Source organism: Sardina pilchardus, chromosome 19 (genome assembly GCF_963854185.1).
Source record: "Sardina pilchardus chromosome 19, fSarPil1.1, whole genome shotgun sequence".
Classification (NCBI taxonomy): Eukaryota; Metazoa; Chordata; class Actinopteri; order Clupeiformes; family Clupeidae; genus Sardina; species Sardina pilchardus.
Window position 1 is genome coordinate 23,702,937 of NC_085012.1, and position 13,390 is coordinate 23,716,326.

A 13,390-nucleotide genomic window follows, 5' to 3' on the forward strand; every position below is an offset into this window, starting at 1 on the left:
CCCCAAAGTCACATACTGGCTGGCTCGCCAAAAAAAGGATGCTTCTCATAAATGATGAAGGAACTGGTCTTCATTCCAACAAAATGCAAGAACAAAACCTGCAGACTCTCTTATTTTCAATGCAAATAGGCAATAATTTGATCATGAGTTGTGATAATGAGGCTTCTCTGACCAGAGGCCTTAAATGGTTCTGGTGGCCTAGCTCTATTCTGGTGGCTATTGCTTGGGCACTGCAGCTAGTGATGTAGTGGAGGCTAAATGCAAGTAAATGCAGTTTATCCACCTCTGAAATTTGAGAAATAGAGTTTATCCACCTCTTATTAGAGTTTGTCACCAATTGCAACTTTTAACATTAACACATCATACTGTATTATCCACATTCACAATATGTGCACTCATTAGCACTCTAGGAATAATTTGATACAACTGGTATGTTATAAACATTGGACAATAACCTCCACCATTATCAAACATGTTTTTAATTCCTTTTTAAGTCCACTTTACCATGATCACAGAGTTCTTAGTATTCATAGAATTCATAATTCATAGTCTCATTTTACCACTACACCTACCACTGTGCCCGATAGCTTCAGACACAGTTCTTTACCTTCAAGACCTGGCAGTAATTTGATCCTGTGAACCAGATGAATCTGAAAGTTCATTCAAATAATATACTCTACCAGTATATTTAGTGGTAGGATTGTAGACTTTTAAACAGGAGACCAGGGTTCAATACCCACCATCTCCATCAGACACTTGTTCTTCATTTTCCCCTTGGGGATCAATAAAGTATCTATCTATCTATCTACCGGTATCTATCTATCTATTCCTGTGTATATATCTTCCCACCATCTCCTACTCATCCCATTGGTGATCCTCCTGAACATTCCCTCTTTCTTGTATCACTATACTGCACTGCTGGCAACTAACGGCGAGTCAGAATACTTGCTTCTAATGTTTACGGTGAAAGTATTCATAACACCAAGCCACAAAGACAAAGAAAAAAAGGGTAAGGAAGGAAACCAGAAACGATTGTAAACCATGTACTTTTAAAAAAAAATCTTTATTTATTAAACAGCTTCTTGGCTTTCCAGAAGCCAGAATTGTTTCAACACTTCCAAATGAAATTTCCTTTTAAAAACGGTGACTTCCCTAGGAAGAGGGTATGGGGGAGGGGGTGGATTTGCTTGAAATTATGCAATGCAGCCAGACATGTTCTGAAAAACATCAGATTTTTTTGAAAAAGAAAAAAACAGTATGGAAATGCTGTTTTGTCAAGTATTTCTCAAGAATTAATAATAAAAAAAAGTGATGGACACTGATATCCTGAAAAACAACCGTTGAAAGCAAGCATGACTACTCATTATACTGCAGGGGATGTACATAAATTATTTGGTGTTAGTGTTTCTTAATGGTACCTCTATACACAGCTGTTGACTCTTAAAATAACAAAACCTACATATGCATTGTCTGATTATCAAAGCACTTCAGAATACTGGTGGAGCTCTAAGAAGTTTAAGTTGCATAATAGAACCGTGTATGCATTTCAAGTCCTACCTAGCCCATGTGACTTCTGGAGCACACGCTAGCCAGTTCAAGTGTTTACTAACCAAAGCGTGACCAGGAAAGTGTGCTGTAGCAGAACATATCTGAACAAACTGTGCGCTAAAGTGTGCCTTTTTATAACTAATGAACAGAAAGAGAAAACAAATATATATTTATATAAATTGTACTATACCCCAATTTAATGCATTTAAACGGGCCTCCATTTGCAGTATTGATCGCAACTGATGCTTTATCAGCTAAGATAGTTTGTCTTTGAGACAGTACCATGATTCAAACTAGCAAGAGTATATAACTGGTCTTGTCTATCACACAGTGTAGGTTTCGATTGAAATCAGCACATACTAAAATGTTGCTGTGAGGAGGATTAAAAGTGCATCAAACATTAAACTGGTGGGTTACTTTCCTGATGTATTGCATTGCAATGGTTTCACCATCACGTTTTTAACCTATTATTTAATAAAAATATATATTAAAAACATAATTTTATGCACGTTTCTCCACTTGAAATTCAAAATTCATGATGTTTAAGCTGCATTAAGGTTTTTTTCCCCTCTTTTCTAAATAGATATATTTATATATATATTTTAAAAAACAACTTAACACTGATTTCTAATAAACTGAAGCACTTGTAAAAAAATAAACAATAATAATAACATTATGATTTTCTTATAATACGATTTCTAACTCGAAAAAAACTAAGAAAACAGCCCAGCGCTCTCTTTAAATGGAGGGTGCCTTGCTGTATATGCAGTGTCTCTGGAGCTTACTGGCATCATGGCAAGGAGCAGGCATTACCCCGCTAACTCCCCTCTCCCCTCAGAGTGCGCTTTTGGTGGGTAGAGGGGCAAAACCGCTCCCCTCTGAGTCCTGAGGTTCCAGCCCAGAGGGTTTTGGGGGCTCTGTTGGCCCCCCGTGGGGAGTGTCTGGCTGGGCCGCAGGGCCGTCTCCTGGAGGGTCTCTGGGCTGGGCAGGGTGTGGGGACAGGGGCAGGTAGCCCTGGGCCTGGAAAAGATCTTCTTCCTCCTCCTCCTCCTCCTGTTTCTTCCGCTGGGTGTGGCGGGTTTGCGGGTCCACGTGGAGCGGACTCGGGTCGTGGAGGAGCTCGGCCGGCAGGCTGGAGGGGTAGGAGGCGGCCCGCAGGACGTGCTCGTGGCGCGTCTCCAGCTCCGTCAGGCCGTTCCCGCTGAAGCCCGCGTCGTCACCGCCGTCCTCGTCGTCCAGCTGCTGGAGCCAGGCGCTGGCCCGCGGCCGGGGGGGCGACGGCAGCGGCGGTGGCGGCCCGCCGCTCGGGGAGGCGGGCGGAGGCTGACGATGGGGCGCCTCGGGCAGCTCGTTCAGCTCCTGCCCAGGGGGGGCCCCGCCGGGGGTCTGGCCGGGGGGGTCGGCCGAGGATGGGACGGTGGTGGGCGCGACCGGATGGGGCCACTTGTCGCCGTGCACCGAGTCGGGCCCCTCACCGCTGGCGTCCATGTCGCCGGGGCCCCCGTCCCCGGAGCCCGACTCAGCCAGAGGGTCAAGCTTATTGGTTTGGTTTAGTCTCTTTAGGTTGCTCAGCAGTGCAAACATACTATCTACATCCTTCTGAAAGTTCGTCCAGTCGTCCGAGCTGGGCCGATAGTCGACCCGGCGCTCGTAAAGAGTCTCGTTTACACTGTACAGATCGGCCAGTCCTTGCCAGTTAAAGTCCTCCGTGAAGTTGGGCAGCTTAACCTTTTCGTCCCTCCCATCCTGGCTGTGTTCTGTGAAAGAAAGAGACACACTGTTAGCTGGAGGAACTACTACTGCTGCTTTAACACACTCACACAAAGGGTGGGGGGGGGGAGATGCAAGCATGCCTGATCACTAGTTCGCTGTGATATTGCTGACCACAGCACAAGTGTCCACACACACACACACACACACACACACACACACACACACAAACACACACACACTCAAATAGAGCTTTGTGCTTTTTGTACAGAGGGCCCACAGCAGGCATTGACAACAACCTCAAGCCATAACCAGAGCCAACAGAAAAAAAAACAATCAAATGAAGAACAAAACAAAAACAAAACTGATTTATTTTATAAACGGAATCCCACAATGCTCCATCTTAGACATCATGCACTAAGACAGACAGCACCAAAGGTTCTTCAACAGAAAGGAACATCCTGCAACAATGATTGACAAAAGGAATGTGAGACGAAAGCAAAAGAAATAAAAGAATAAACCCAGGCGACCTGGAAGCAAGAAAGAAATAGCAAAGCAAACAAGGAAAGGTAATGGGACAAAAAAAGATGTGAGCGTCAGCAAAATTATGTCACGAAAACAGAGGAAAACAGCAAAGCGCTCTCTCTCTGTCACTCACACACACACACACACACACACACACACACACACACGGCCCTCATGAACCCCCAAATGAACCATAGCTCTAATGATGACAGTCTCCTCTGTTTGTGGGTGACTTAAGTTGGTGCGGTAATGAAGGAGAGTAGCGTGGGTAATGTAGTCTATGATATGGAGGAAAGAGGATGGAACCATGTTGAGTGAGGCTAAAGGGGACACTCACAGGGGCGACAGAACGGGCCTCCTCAGCTTTGACCACTTTCGGTGTTGCTGTTGCCTGGTAAGCAGGTGCCAAAGACAGACAAGGTCAAAAGATGTGTCACGACGATGCTTCGCTACTTAGGACAGTGCCAGTGAATCCACAAAACTGGTTGCTTGTTCACACACACAGACACACTTGCATTAAGAGTGTTCCAGGGTAAACCGAGACATTCTGGAGACCAACATTAGTGAAAGGGGTAGACTATACCATAATATGAAGATGTTTCCATTAATTCAATATCTTTGCAAAATATTGCATACAGAAACTTCAAAAAGCCTCCCGTCGTAAAAAAAGATGCTAACTTTTCCGGGCAGATTTCTGACTTCTTTAGATTAGTCCAGTTTATCCAAAAACACTTTTTTAATGCATTTCTGACCAAGCAAGACTTTGGTAAAATCACTGGCATTTTCCTTCAAGATCATCACTGTTGTCTTAAGCGCTCCAGTGGAGTTTCTCAATCCTGCCTCGACCAATCCACACTGCTTATTTTGCTTTCTGCAGCACAAGGTGGAAATCGGGAAACTGGGCCTAGTCTGGACTATCTACTGGTCATCTAGTAAGAGGCTGCAGAGAGAAACCTAAAACCTGCAGTGCAGTCCTGCGCAGGGCTGAGAAACTGAACTAAAGCCGCTCTGAGATATCAATGCAGATAAGAGAGGTCCATCAGTCTACTCTAGCACAGCATGAATACAACAAGAGATCTAACTGGCCATTTTAGCTCAGAGCTGAAGTAATACCACGCTGGTCAGTCAGGGCTTTCAGCACAGCCTTATTGGGTTTACCATAGCAAAGCAGGGCTGGTAGTGGTACGAACATACGCTGCCTTTAAGTACAAAGTGATACATGCATTTAGATGTACATGCAGGATGGTGCAGCTTATCGATTTCATTCAAAACAGTGATTGTGTTGTAATTTCTTAGTCATTAAAAAAAAAAAAAAAAAAAAAAAAAAAAAAACACACACACACACTCTGACTGTTTGTATACATAAAGATGTCTAAAAACGTTTAGAGCTTGTGAAAAGCCAAATCCATATATCCATATATCCAAATAGCTTGTGTGTGAAGTGGGGAATGGGTGGGGTATTTTGCTCGTTCTTTTAAAAATGGGACTGAATGTAGCGACTCTGTGGGCACAGACCATTGGAACAACCGCCACACCAGTGCCAAAATCATGTCATGATTCATACAAACACAGGAAAGCAATTACATGTGCTTTTAGGCAAAAAAAGATGCTGCAGATAAAAAAAAAAAGTCACTGAATGATCACCACAGCGATGAGAGACGATACACGGGGAAAAAAAGGGAGAAAAACAAAAACAGGACGACATGAAACATGGAGGAAAGCAAACAAGCATGAAAAAGAGCTCCCACATGACACAAGCACTCGGATGAAGCCCACAAGACAAAAGCTGGCCAGCGGGATGCTGCGAGGAGGAGTCCTTGTTATGGACATAAACACATGGCACGGACTCTTCTCACAATGGTCAAATCAGTATGAGATCTTGCACAAAAACACACTGGTAGAATTATGGTTAGCGCAAACTCAGCATGCAACCACACATGTTTCGTTCTTTTTTTTTTTTGTATGTTTTTAAGCGTTGATGCATCATGGGAGATTAGTGGAATGAGCTGGCCCATGCAGTTGTTACGGAAAGCCAGTGAGGGACAAAAAGGGTGAATACCTGTGTGGATCATAGCTTCCGCCATCTTTACTCCCTGATCAGGAAAATAAGAGCAGTCGAATGTTAATGCATCGCTCACGATCAAAACAACTAAACACATTCACAGTCACTGTAGTTCTTCATGCACGGCCTCTAGATCCCTATGGAGAAATGCAGTTAACATGATTTGATGAATCAGTGGAAATGGGAGTGAAAGAGAGAGAGAGAGAGAGAGAGAGAGAGAGAGAGAGGGAGGGAGAAAGAAAGAGAGAACGAAGACTGGGCTGGATGACCAGTAGTTATGGGCTCCTGTGGGGTTCTGTTTTAGAGCAGATCTTAGGTCAGACACTGAATCCATTCAATCCAAATCACGAAAGTTCACACTTACACATACTGTAAGGTGACACTATGCCAGCAGTTAAAACTAGTATATTCATGAATCTTGCTGTTTACATGAGCAACTAAGGACATTACATGTACCACTAAAACTAACTAATATCTGACGAATGATATACTTAATTCTAATCACTAGAAAAATAGCAAAAATATTCCTTCACTGTTCAAAATATTTGTCAAATGAACACGCAGTCTTTGTTATTACTGGAATGAAGGGTCTTTGTTTCTGGGTGAAACCTGAAGCCAAAATTCGAATTAAAAAAGGAGAAACTAAATGATGATTTGTGATGCACACCTGAAACGAGCCTGGTAGTGTTGACAGCCCTTCTTGCCGATTTATGTCTGGCTTATATTACGCGATGGGTTTTGAAGAACACATGCCAAAAAAAGACAGACCATGAGAGGGGCTGAAGTCATATTCCGTTTTGTTTTTCTTTAACCAGAAGCTTAAGCCAGCATACCAATTTAGGCAGAGCCGCCCCAAAAATAATAATAATAAAAAATAAACTGTGGCTTCATCACCGAAGTGAGGCAAAACTGTGTGAAGTTAAACTGACAGGCACGACGGCCTCACTGACAGCCAATTCAGCGCTGCATTGCCCAGTTGTCTTGTTTTCAAATGACTCAATGATGGTTCTACGTCAGCTCATAAATAGTAGCACAGTTTGGAGAGATTATTTTCATAAGCTTGCTGTGACATGAAATAAAACCACAGAATCATATTGAGGACCTCTGCTGAGGAAGGGGGGGGAAACTGAAGAGATTATCCTATAATTGAGTCTTAAAACTACTTCCAATCATCACTTATGCACACTGCTCTCAAATGTCTGATCCACTGCACAAAACCATGAAAAACAATCAAAAATATTAAATACAGCTCTGAATTTCCATCAGATTGGAGCGCCCTTAAAAAAAAGAGAGAGACAGACAGACAGACAAAAGTAAGAGACATCCAGTTCAGATCAGGGAGATGGTGTCAGGATACCCAGCATTCCCTGTTAAGTGGAATTCAGCCGTCATACGTTAAGCTTTATGGTCTAGGGATACTCTTCGGGATAGAAACTACAGGGAGGCAGGATCATTGATCTTAAGTAGACACGTGTGCATTCATCATCATCGAGCACTTCAACCTCATTCCCATGCAACATGCAGCACCAAGAGACAGAAGAATGAACTCATCAAACGTGCTGACCCCACAGTCTGGTGGAAATGATCTCTTGATGAAATCCTATTCAGTCACACTGCCATTACTAATCTCAATTGGCACTACTGGCCTATGAAGGGAATAAGTGGCCTCACTTAATGTCAAGTGCCCTCTTCGCACAGTACTGAGTTATTAATACAACTACATTTATTTTCTGAAGGTAAATTAAATATTAATAATCATAACATCAACCATCATAACAATACGTATGAATAAAAAAATATATACATTGAAACACAAATTATTATTATTATTATTATTAATAATAATTATTCCTTCCAAAGGACACTCAACATAAAGTGTGGCCAAATGAATGCACAAACCTAATAATCAAGTGCTGTGATACCCTATTGGGTATCCATGGCGACCTGCTGCACTGGACTAGGCTAAGGTGGACGGGAGAAGAGGGGCTAACCTGTGTCCAGGCCTTTGGGCCGTGGGCTGCACTGCTTGTGACCCTGACAGCTGCGCATCTCCATCAGCTGCTGGTGCAGCTGGTTCAGGACCTCTCTGTCCACCGTGAACACCGTGTTGGTCAGCTGCAACACACAAACACAAACCCCGCCATCGTTATTCACACACCCAGTTATACTCATTAGATTTACATTGTCATATGAACATGCCTCTCCTCCATAACCTTTATATCAGAATCATTCATACATCCATTTTGTATTCCCCTTGCTGTATACGTATTTATTTAGACTAGCATATCAGTATTTTCTCTACTTACCTTCACATTTTTTAATTTTTTTAATTTTTTAAATTAGCATAAATGGTTGTCTTTCAAAATGACTAAACTAAGCAGGCTCCATTTTCTGATTCCACGTAATTGCTGCACACATGGCACTGTACTCTGAGAGTGTTGGAAATACTGTAACTTTGTCTAAGGGAAATCACAGCACTGCTCCCTGCAGGCATTACTGCAGCATTCCTCTCACCTGGTAAGGATCGCTGTTCAGGTCGAAGTACTCGAGGAACCCTGTGGCAAACTCACAGAACAGGGTGTTGTGGGTTTCGTTGATGGTGCGCAAACACCAGTAGGTGTTGTTGTTGGAACTGGTACAGGCACAGAATCCTCCCACTAGAGAGCAACACCAGAGCATGATTATCAAGTAATACTGCAAACATTTACTTTTTAAAAACAGGAAAAAATGCTTGACAGCATAGTGCAATTTTCAAAAAATGTAGTCCTTTGTATAGTGGTGAAAGTGGTCTATTTCTTTAGATGTTGCAGTTCACGTACAGTTCCAGAAGGGGGCAGTCTGCCAGTGGTCATTGTTGTGGATGAAGCAGGTGAGTCCAGGCAGGCTGCAGTCGTCCCCCTTCCTCTGCCTCTTGCGCTCCTTGCGTTCCTTCTTCTTCCTCCGGATCTCGTTGTACAGAGTCTTGCCGTCCACTTCCTGCACTGCCTCCCTGGTGGACACACAAAAAGAGCCAATCAGGGGCAGCTTGCAAAAGGCAAAACAGTCCAGATAATCAAGTAGAACCCCTGACCAATCAAGACTTGTCTATGCAAACAAGTGGCCAATCAGACCACAGTTCAATGCCCAAAAAACACCAATCAGACCTCTTCAATTGCCTCAAACAAACTAATTACACACACATTAGACAACTAATTACACAGACAGGTTTAACCTAAAACAGACTCTGAAAGACAGATAACACAGACACTTCACTGAACTCAGAACAATTCTCAGCCACCGTTAAGCCCTAAACAAATCAGCTCTTGTGCTGTATCATCAACATCATCTTCCCCCAGCCTCCTTGCCAAACAGAGGCAGCTGTTCCACATTTGCCTAATAGACTCCCAATGTTTCTAGCATCATCTATTTGGCCTGAGCGTGGGCCAAGCACTTGAACAGATAACTGTGTCTGTCACTTTGACAGGCTGCGACTTCTTGATCTTGCCGGCGCTGCTGAGGCGGCCTCGGTCTGACATGTGGGGGGTTTGATCCTGTTCACGCTTGTTTGCTTGTTTGGCATTTCTGTCCCGCGGCAGGAGGCCCGGGCGGCGTGCCTGCCGGAGACGAGCGGCCCTCACCGTCCACCGGGGAGAGGCGACGGCGCCATGAAATCGCAAAACAATCCGTTTGTCTTTTTTTTATAAGACACACACACACACAGAAACACACACACACACACACAGACAGTGTCTCACTTACGGGTCTGGGCACAGACAGAGACAGAGACACAAACTCACATACAGACACTCAGACACACACACACACACACACACACATACACATACACACACCAACATCCTGTGCCAAGAGCATCAGGCAAAACAGGCTCTAGGGTGACAAACTATCACTTTCCATCCTGTTTAAGTAGGCATGCCCAGAACAGGAGCGGGCGCCAGCTAACCGGTGAAGCGCCGCTCACTGCGCTATTGTGCTGACTGTACAGCAAGCTATAATTATCCGCTCACCCCACAGAGCAGCGACGCTATCCGTGTGAACTTTTGCATTCACGCTGACCAACGGGGTTTGTGCTGAGGGCAAGCCGACCCTTTAGACACTAGTCACAAGCAGGACACACACACGCACACACACACACGCGCCAGACACACGTCACACACACGTCAACGGGGACGGGTCAACAGGATGGACGACAGAGACACACGTGGAGGACAGAGGGACTCACTTAAAGGGGTGGAGACGGTCATTCTTTTTCTTCAACCTCTCAGGTTTGTTTCTTTGCACTTTGCTAAAGTAGCTGGTTTAGGTGGAGAAGAAAAGAAAAGAAAAAGTGCCAGAGTCAGAAGCTGGTTTGTCAGACAGGCAGTGAATCATCAGAAAGAAAGAAAGACACTGATGTTGATACAAGTATGCAAGTATTGCAAGCAATGCTGGGTTAGTTTCATCACAAACACCTATGGCATTAAAGGTGATGTATGTAAAATGGTTTGCTTTAAAGGTGTTCCAATGTGTACCATGAAGTGGATATGTACTCTCAAATGAACAGGGTGAACATTGAGCAGGGTGTTCAGAGTAACAGAAATGTCTCTTTCTGACTTCTCAAATTGAGCTTTGACATTTAATGAGATGCTACAAGAAACTCAAAATCAATCAGGGATTGGATCTCTGTGACGTCAGTCAAGAATGAGAATGCTGATAGGCTTGGCAAGCAGGCAGAGGGAGGCGAGAGAGTAAGGGAGCGTAATCAGAGCTGTGCTACCTTGGATCAACAAGTTTTAGACGTTTTACCATTAAATCGACCACCAAAACTTTTCTACCACTCTAAAGCTTGATTAACAACTCTTTTCAATGAACGCCAAACAAACTAAACAACATGACCGTGACCATTTCCTAGGCAGAACGTCTGTTCCCAGACCAGGCCTTGAGGGTTTCTATTCCGAGGTGAACAGGAGTCTGGAGAGTCAGCTTCTTGGGAGCTTAGACTTCCGTCCTCATCAGGACATGGTGCCAGGTGTTAAGCTGGCAAGCCTCCCAGGCGCAGGCTCCTATCTGGGGCATCCTCACAGCTCACAGTGTCTAGTCTCTAGCCAGTGCATGCTTCCGTGGGAAACCAAGACCAAGGACATTCTGACACCATTACATCTGACATATGCAAATAGATTAAAGGCAAAGATGAGGCCTTCACTTTCCAAGAGGAAACTGCCAAGCAAAGCTTGGAATGATAATCACTCACAGGGGCTCTGTTCTATTCAACAACTGAATCTGCATGTTCAGTTGCATAACAATGTAGTATTCGAGTGAAGCTTTTTTTTCTTGGATGGTACTTCTACATACCAAGTATTGGTCTTGAGGTTACATAATAATGTCCCAAGGGTTCTACAACTGAACTGAAAATTCCCAATCTTAATCCCGAGTTTGCCTTCATCACTACCAGGCTCCTGAACAGAGCCACGGAATGAGGTGGGATGAGATGAGATGAGCGGTGAGGGATGAGAGCTGGACTCCACCGTACCTCCTCTTGCTGCAGTCACAGTCGCCAGGACGCCTCCTCTTCAGGTGACCCCGGACCTCCCGCAGGTGCTTGATCTTGTCCTGCAGAGCCTCAATCTGCCGAGAGGAGGACAGGAGCTTGTGACATCACACCAGCACTTTACACTAGCTTTACACTCTACGGTCACCATCATAAGTGAGTTGCTTTATTCCCCCAGCCCAGCCCAATAAATAAATAAATAGATAAATAAATAAATAGCTGATAAATTGATTGTGCTGAATCTTAAATTGTTAACACATTTAAATGATACCTCAAACTTCTAAAGTAAAATAAAAGGCACAATTGATTGCAGCCTATGTTAAAGGTCATACAAACCTCCTGGTCAATGTAGCTCTTGTGGTCTTTCCAGGCTCTGGACGACTGGTAGACTTCCCTTTCGCAGTGCACCGTATCATTCATCAGGATATAGCACCTGTAGGCGCAAGCGATGCGGTGAAGATGCAATCAGAATAGGAGGACGATGAAGTCAATCCAGTAAAGATGCACTGATGTACTGGTAACATACCATCAAAACATTATCGCAATATCCTCAATATTCATAAAAAAAACATGTCCAGACGACGACATACTTGTGTGTGACTTTGAGGGAGTTGGGGTAGCCCACAGCGTTGGTGTCGTCGGCGAGCATCTCCTCGGAGCCGTCGTCGGACTCCAGGCCGAAGTCCTCCGGGGGCTCATAGTGGCGTTTGCTGATGGCGCGCGGCTTGAGGGCGTCTTTGTCGTCGGCCTGCAGGTCCACGTCGTAGATCTGCCCCTCGAACTCCACCGACAAGGACCTGGCTGGACGTGTGTGGACAAAGCGCGGCCTGTAGCCTGAAAAAGGATAATGTGCAATAGAGGGCTTTGGTCCATAATCCAGGAGTGATAGACGTCACTTACAAAGCATGTCCACTAGGTGGCACACTAATCTATCAAAGTCTACCATTTCCAACATCGGCCTGCCTCAAATGACTCCAACATTTTTGTGCTGAACGCAAAACACCCTCCGCTAACATTGCATAGCTAATGAAGTGAAACACTTAATCATGGCTAGCGCGTTGGCCCGGAGTACAAAGCCACCAGACCCAACGCCCCTGATGTTGCCGCAGATATGAACTGCTAAAGCCTTAAACAGCTCATGCTCGTGCCCGCAAGCCGCTCAGAGACCACCCAGCCCCAGCCCCAGTCCCTAGCCATCAGCCCTCAACGTCTCCCTACTCACTCCTCAGCCTCAGCCCCAGTCCTCGCCATCAGCCCTCAACGTCCCCCTACTCTCTCCTCAGCCACAACACCAGGCCCTATCCCGGTCCCCCTCTCTCTCTCCGTGTCCCTCACCCCCCCCCCCAAGCCCAATCCTCCTCTCCCCCCTCTTGCCCCAGCTCTGCCCCTGCTCCCGGCCCACTCACGCTGGCTGCTGCCGCTCGGCCCCATCTGCCTGCGGCCTCGTCCGCGGTCGGCCTTGGAGGCCTTGTAGGGGCGCTCGCCGCAGTCGCACTCCTCGTGGCTGCTGTAGGGCCCGCTGCTGCCTCCTCCACCTCCTCCACCACCGCCACCACCGCCGCCGGCACTGCTGCTGCTGCTGCCGCGTGAACGCAGGCTCCGGGCGCGCTTCCTGGAGCCCTGGTCCTTCAGGCTGCCTTTGCACTTGGTCAGGCGCCACTTGCCGGCTTCCTCAATGCAGTGCCATTTCTGTCAGTGACAGAGAAAGAGAGAGAGAGAGAGGCAGAGAGAGAGAGAGAAAACATGAGAGGCGTGTGATGGATGTGCTGTTGAGATGCTGAATGAGTGTTTTCCTCCTCCTGAGACTGGGCAGCGTGTGTGTTTTTTTTCCAGGGCGAGCGTAGGGGGGAGAGGTGGGTGGTGTCTACGTGTGTGTGTGGTGGAACATCTGACTGATGCGCGGTGCACAGTAGGTGTTAGCTTTGACGTCCAAACACCCATCCATTTTCCTGACAGGGATGAGCTCAGTGTCTCCAATTAAAAGATCTCAAGCATCCCCCCACAGCCCAAAAGGGGTTGAG

The 13,390-nt window shown here is 45.7% G+C and overlaps 1 protein-coding gene across 1 annotated transcript in view; it reads right to left on the reverse strand.

Moving 5' to 3' along the window:
• Positions 1-1,048: 1,048 nt before the first annotated feature.
• sulf1 (sulfatase 1) overlaps positions 1,049-13,390 on the reverse strand; it is a 49,981-nt gene continuing 37,639 nt past the window's right edge. Inside the window, exons 11-20 of the mRNA XM_062520769.1 lie at positions 12,962-13,058; positions 12,776-12,895; positions 11,960-12,203; positions 11,706-11,802; positions 11,352-11,446; positions 10,065-10,136; positions 8,665-8,834; positions 8,360-8,502; positions 7,837-7,960; positions 1,049-3,305 (exon numbers count right to left, since the gene is read on the reverse strand). Of these exons, the coding sequence (XP_062376753.1) occupies positions 2,383-3,305; positions 7,837-7,960; positions 8,360-8,502; positions 8,665-8,834; positions 10,065-10,136; positions 11,352-11,446; positions 11,706-11,802; positions 11,960-12,203; positions 12,776-12,895; positions 12,962-13,058 (2,085 nt within the window). The 3' untranslated portion in view covers positions 1,049-2,382. The remainder of the gene's footprint in view (positions 3,306-7,836; positions 7,961-8,359; positions 8,503-8,664; positions 8,835-10,064; positions 10,137-11,351; positions 11,447-11,705; positions 11,803-11,959; positions 12,204-12,775; positions 12,896-12,961; positions 13,059-13,390) is intronic.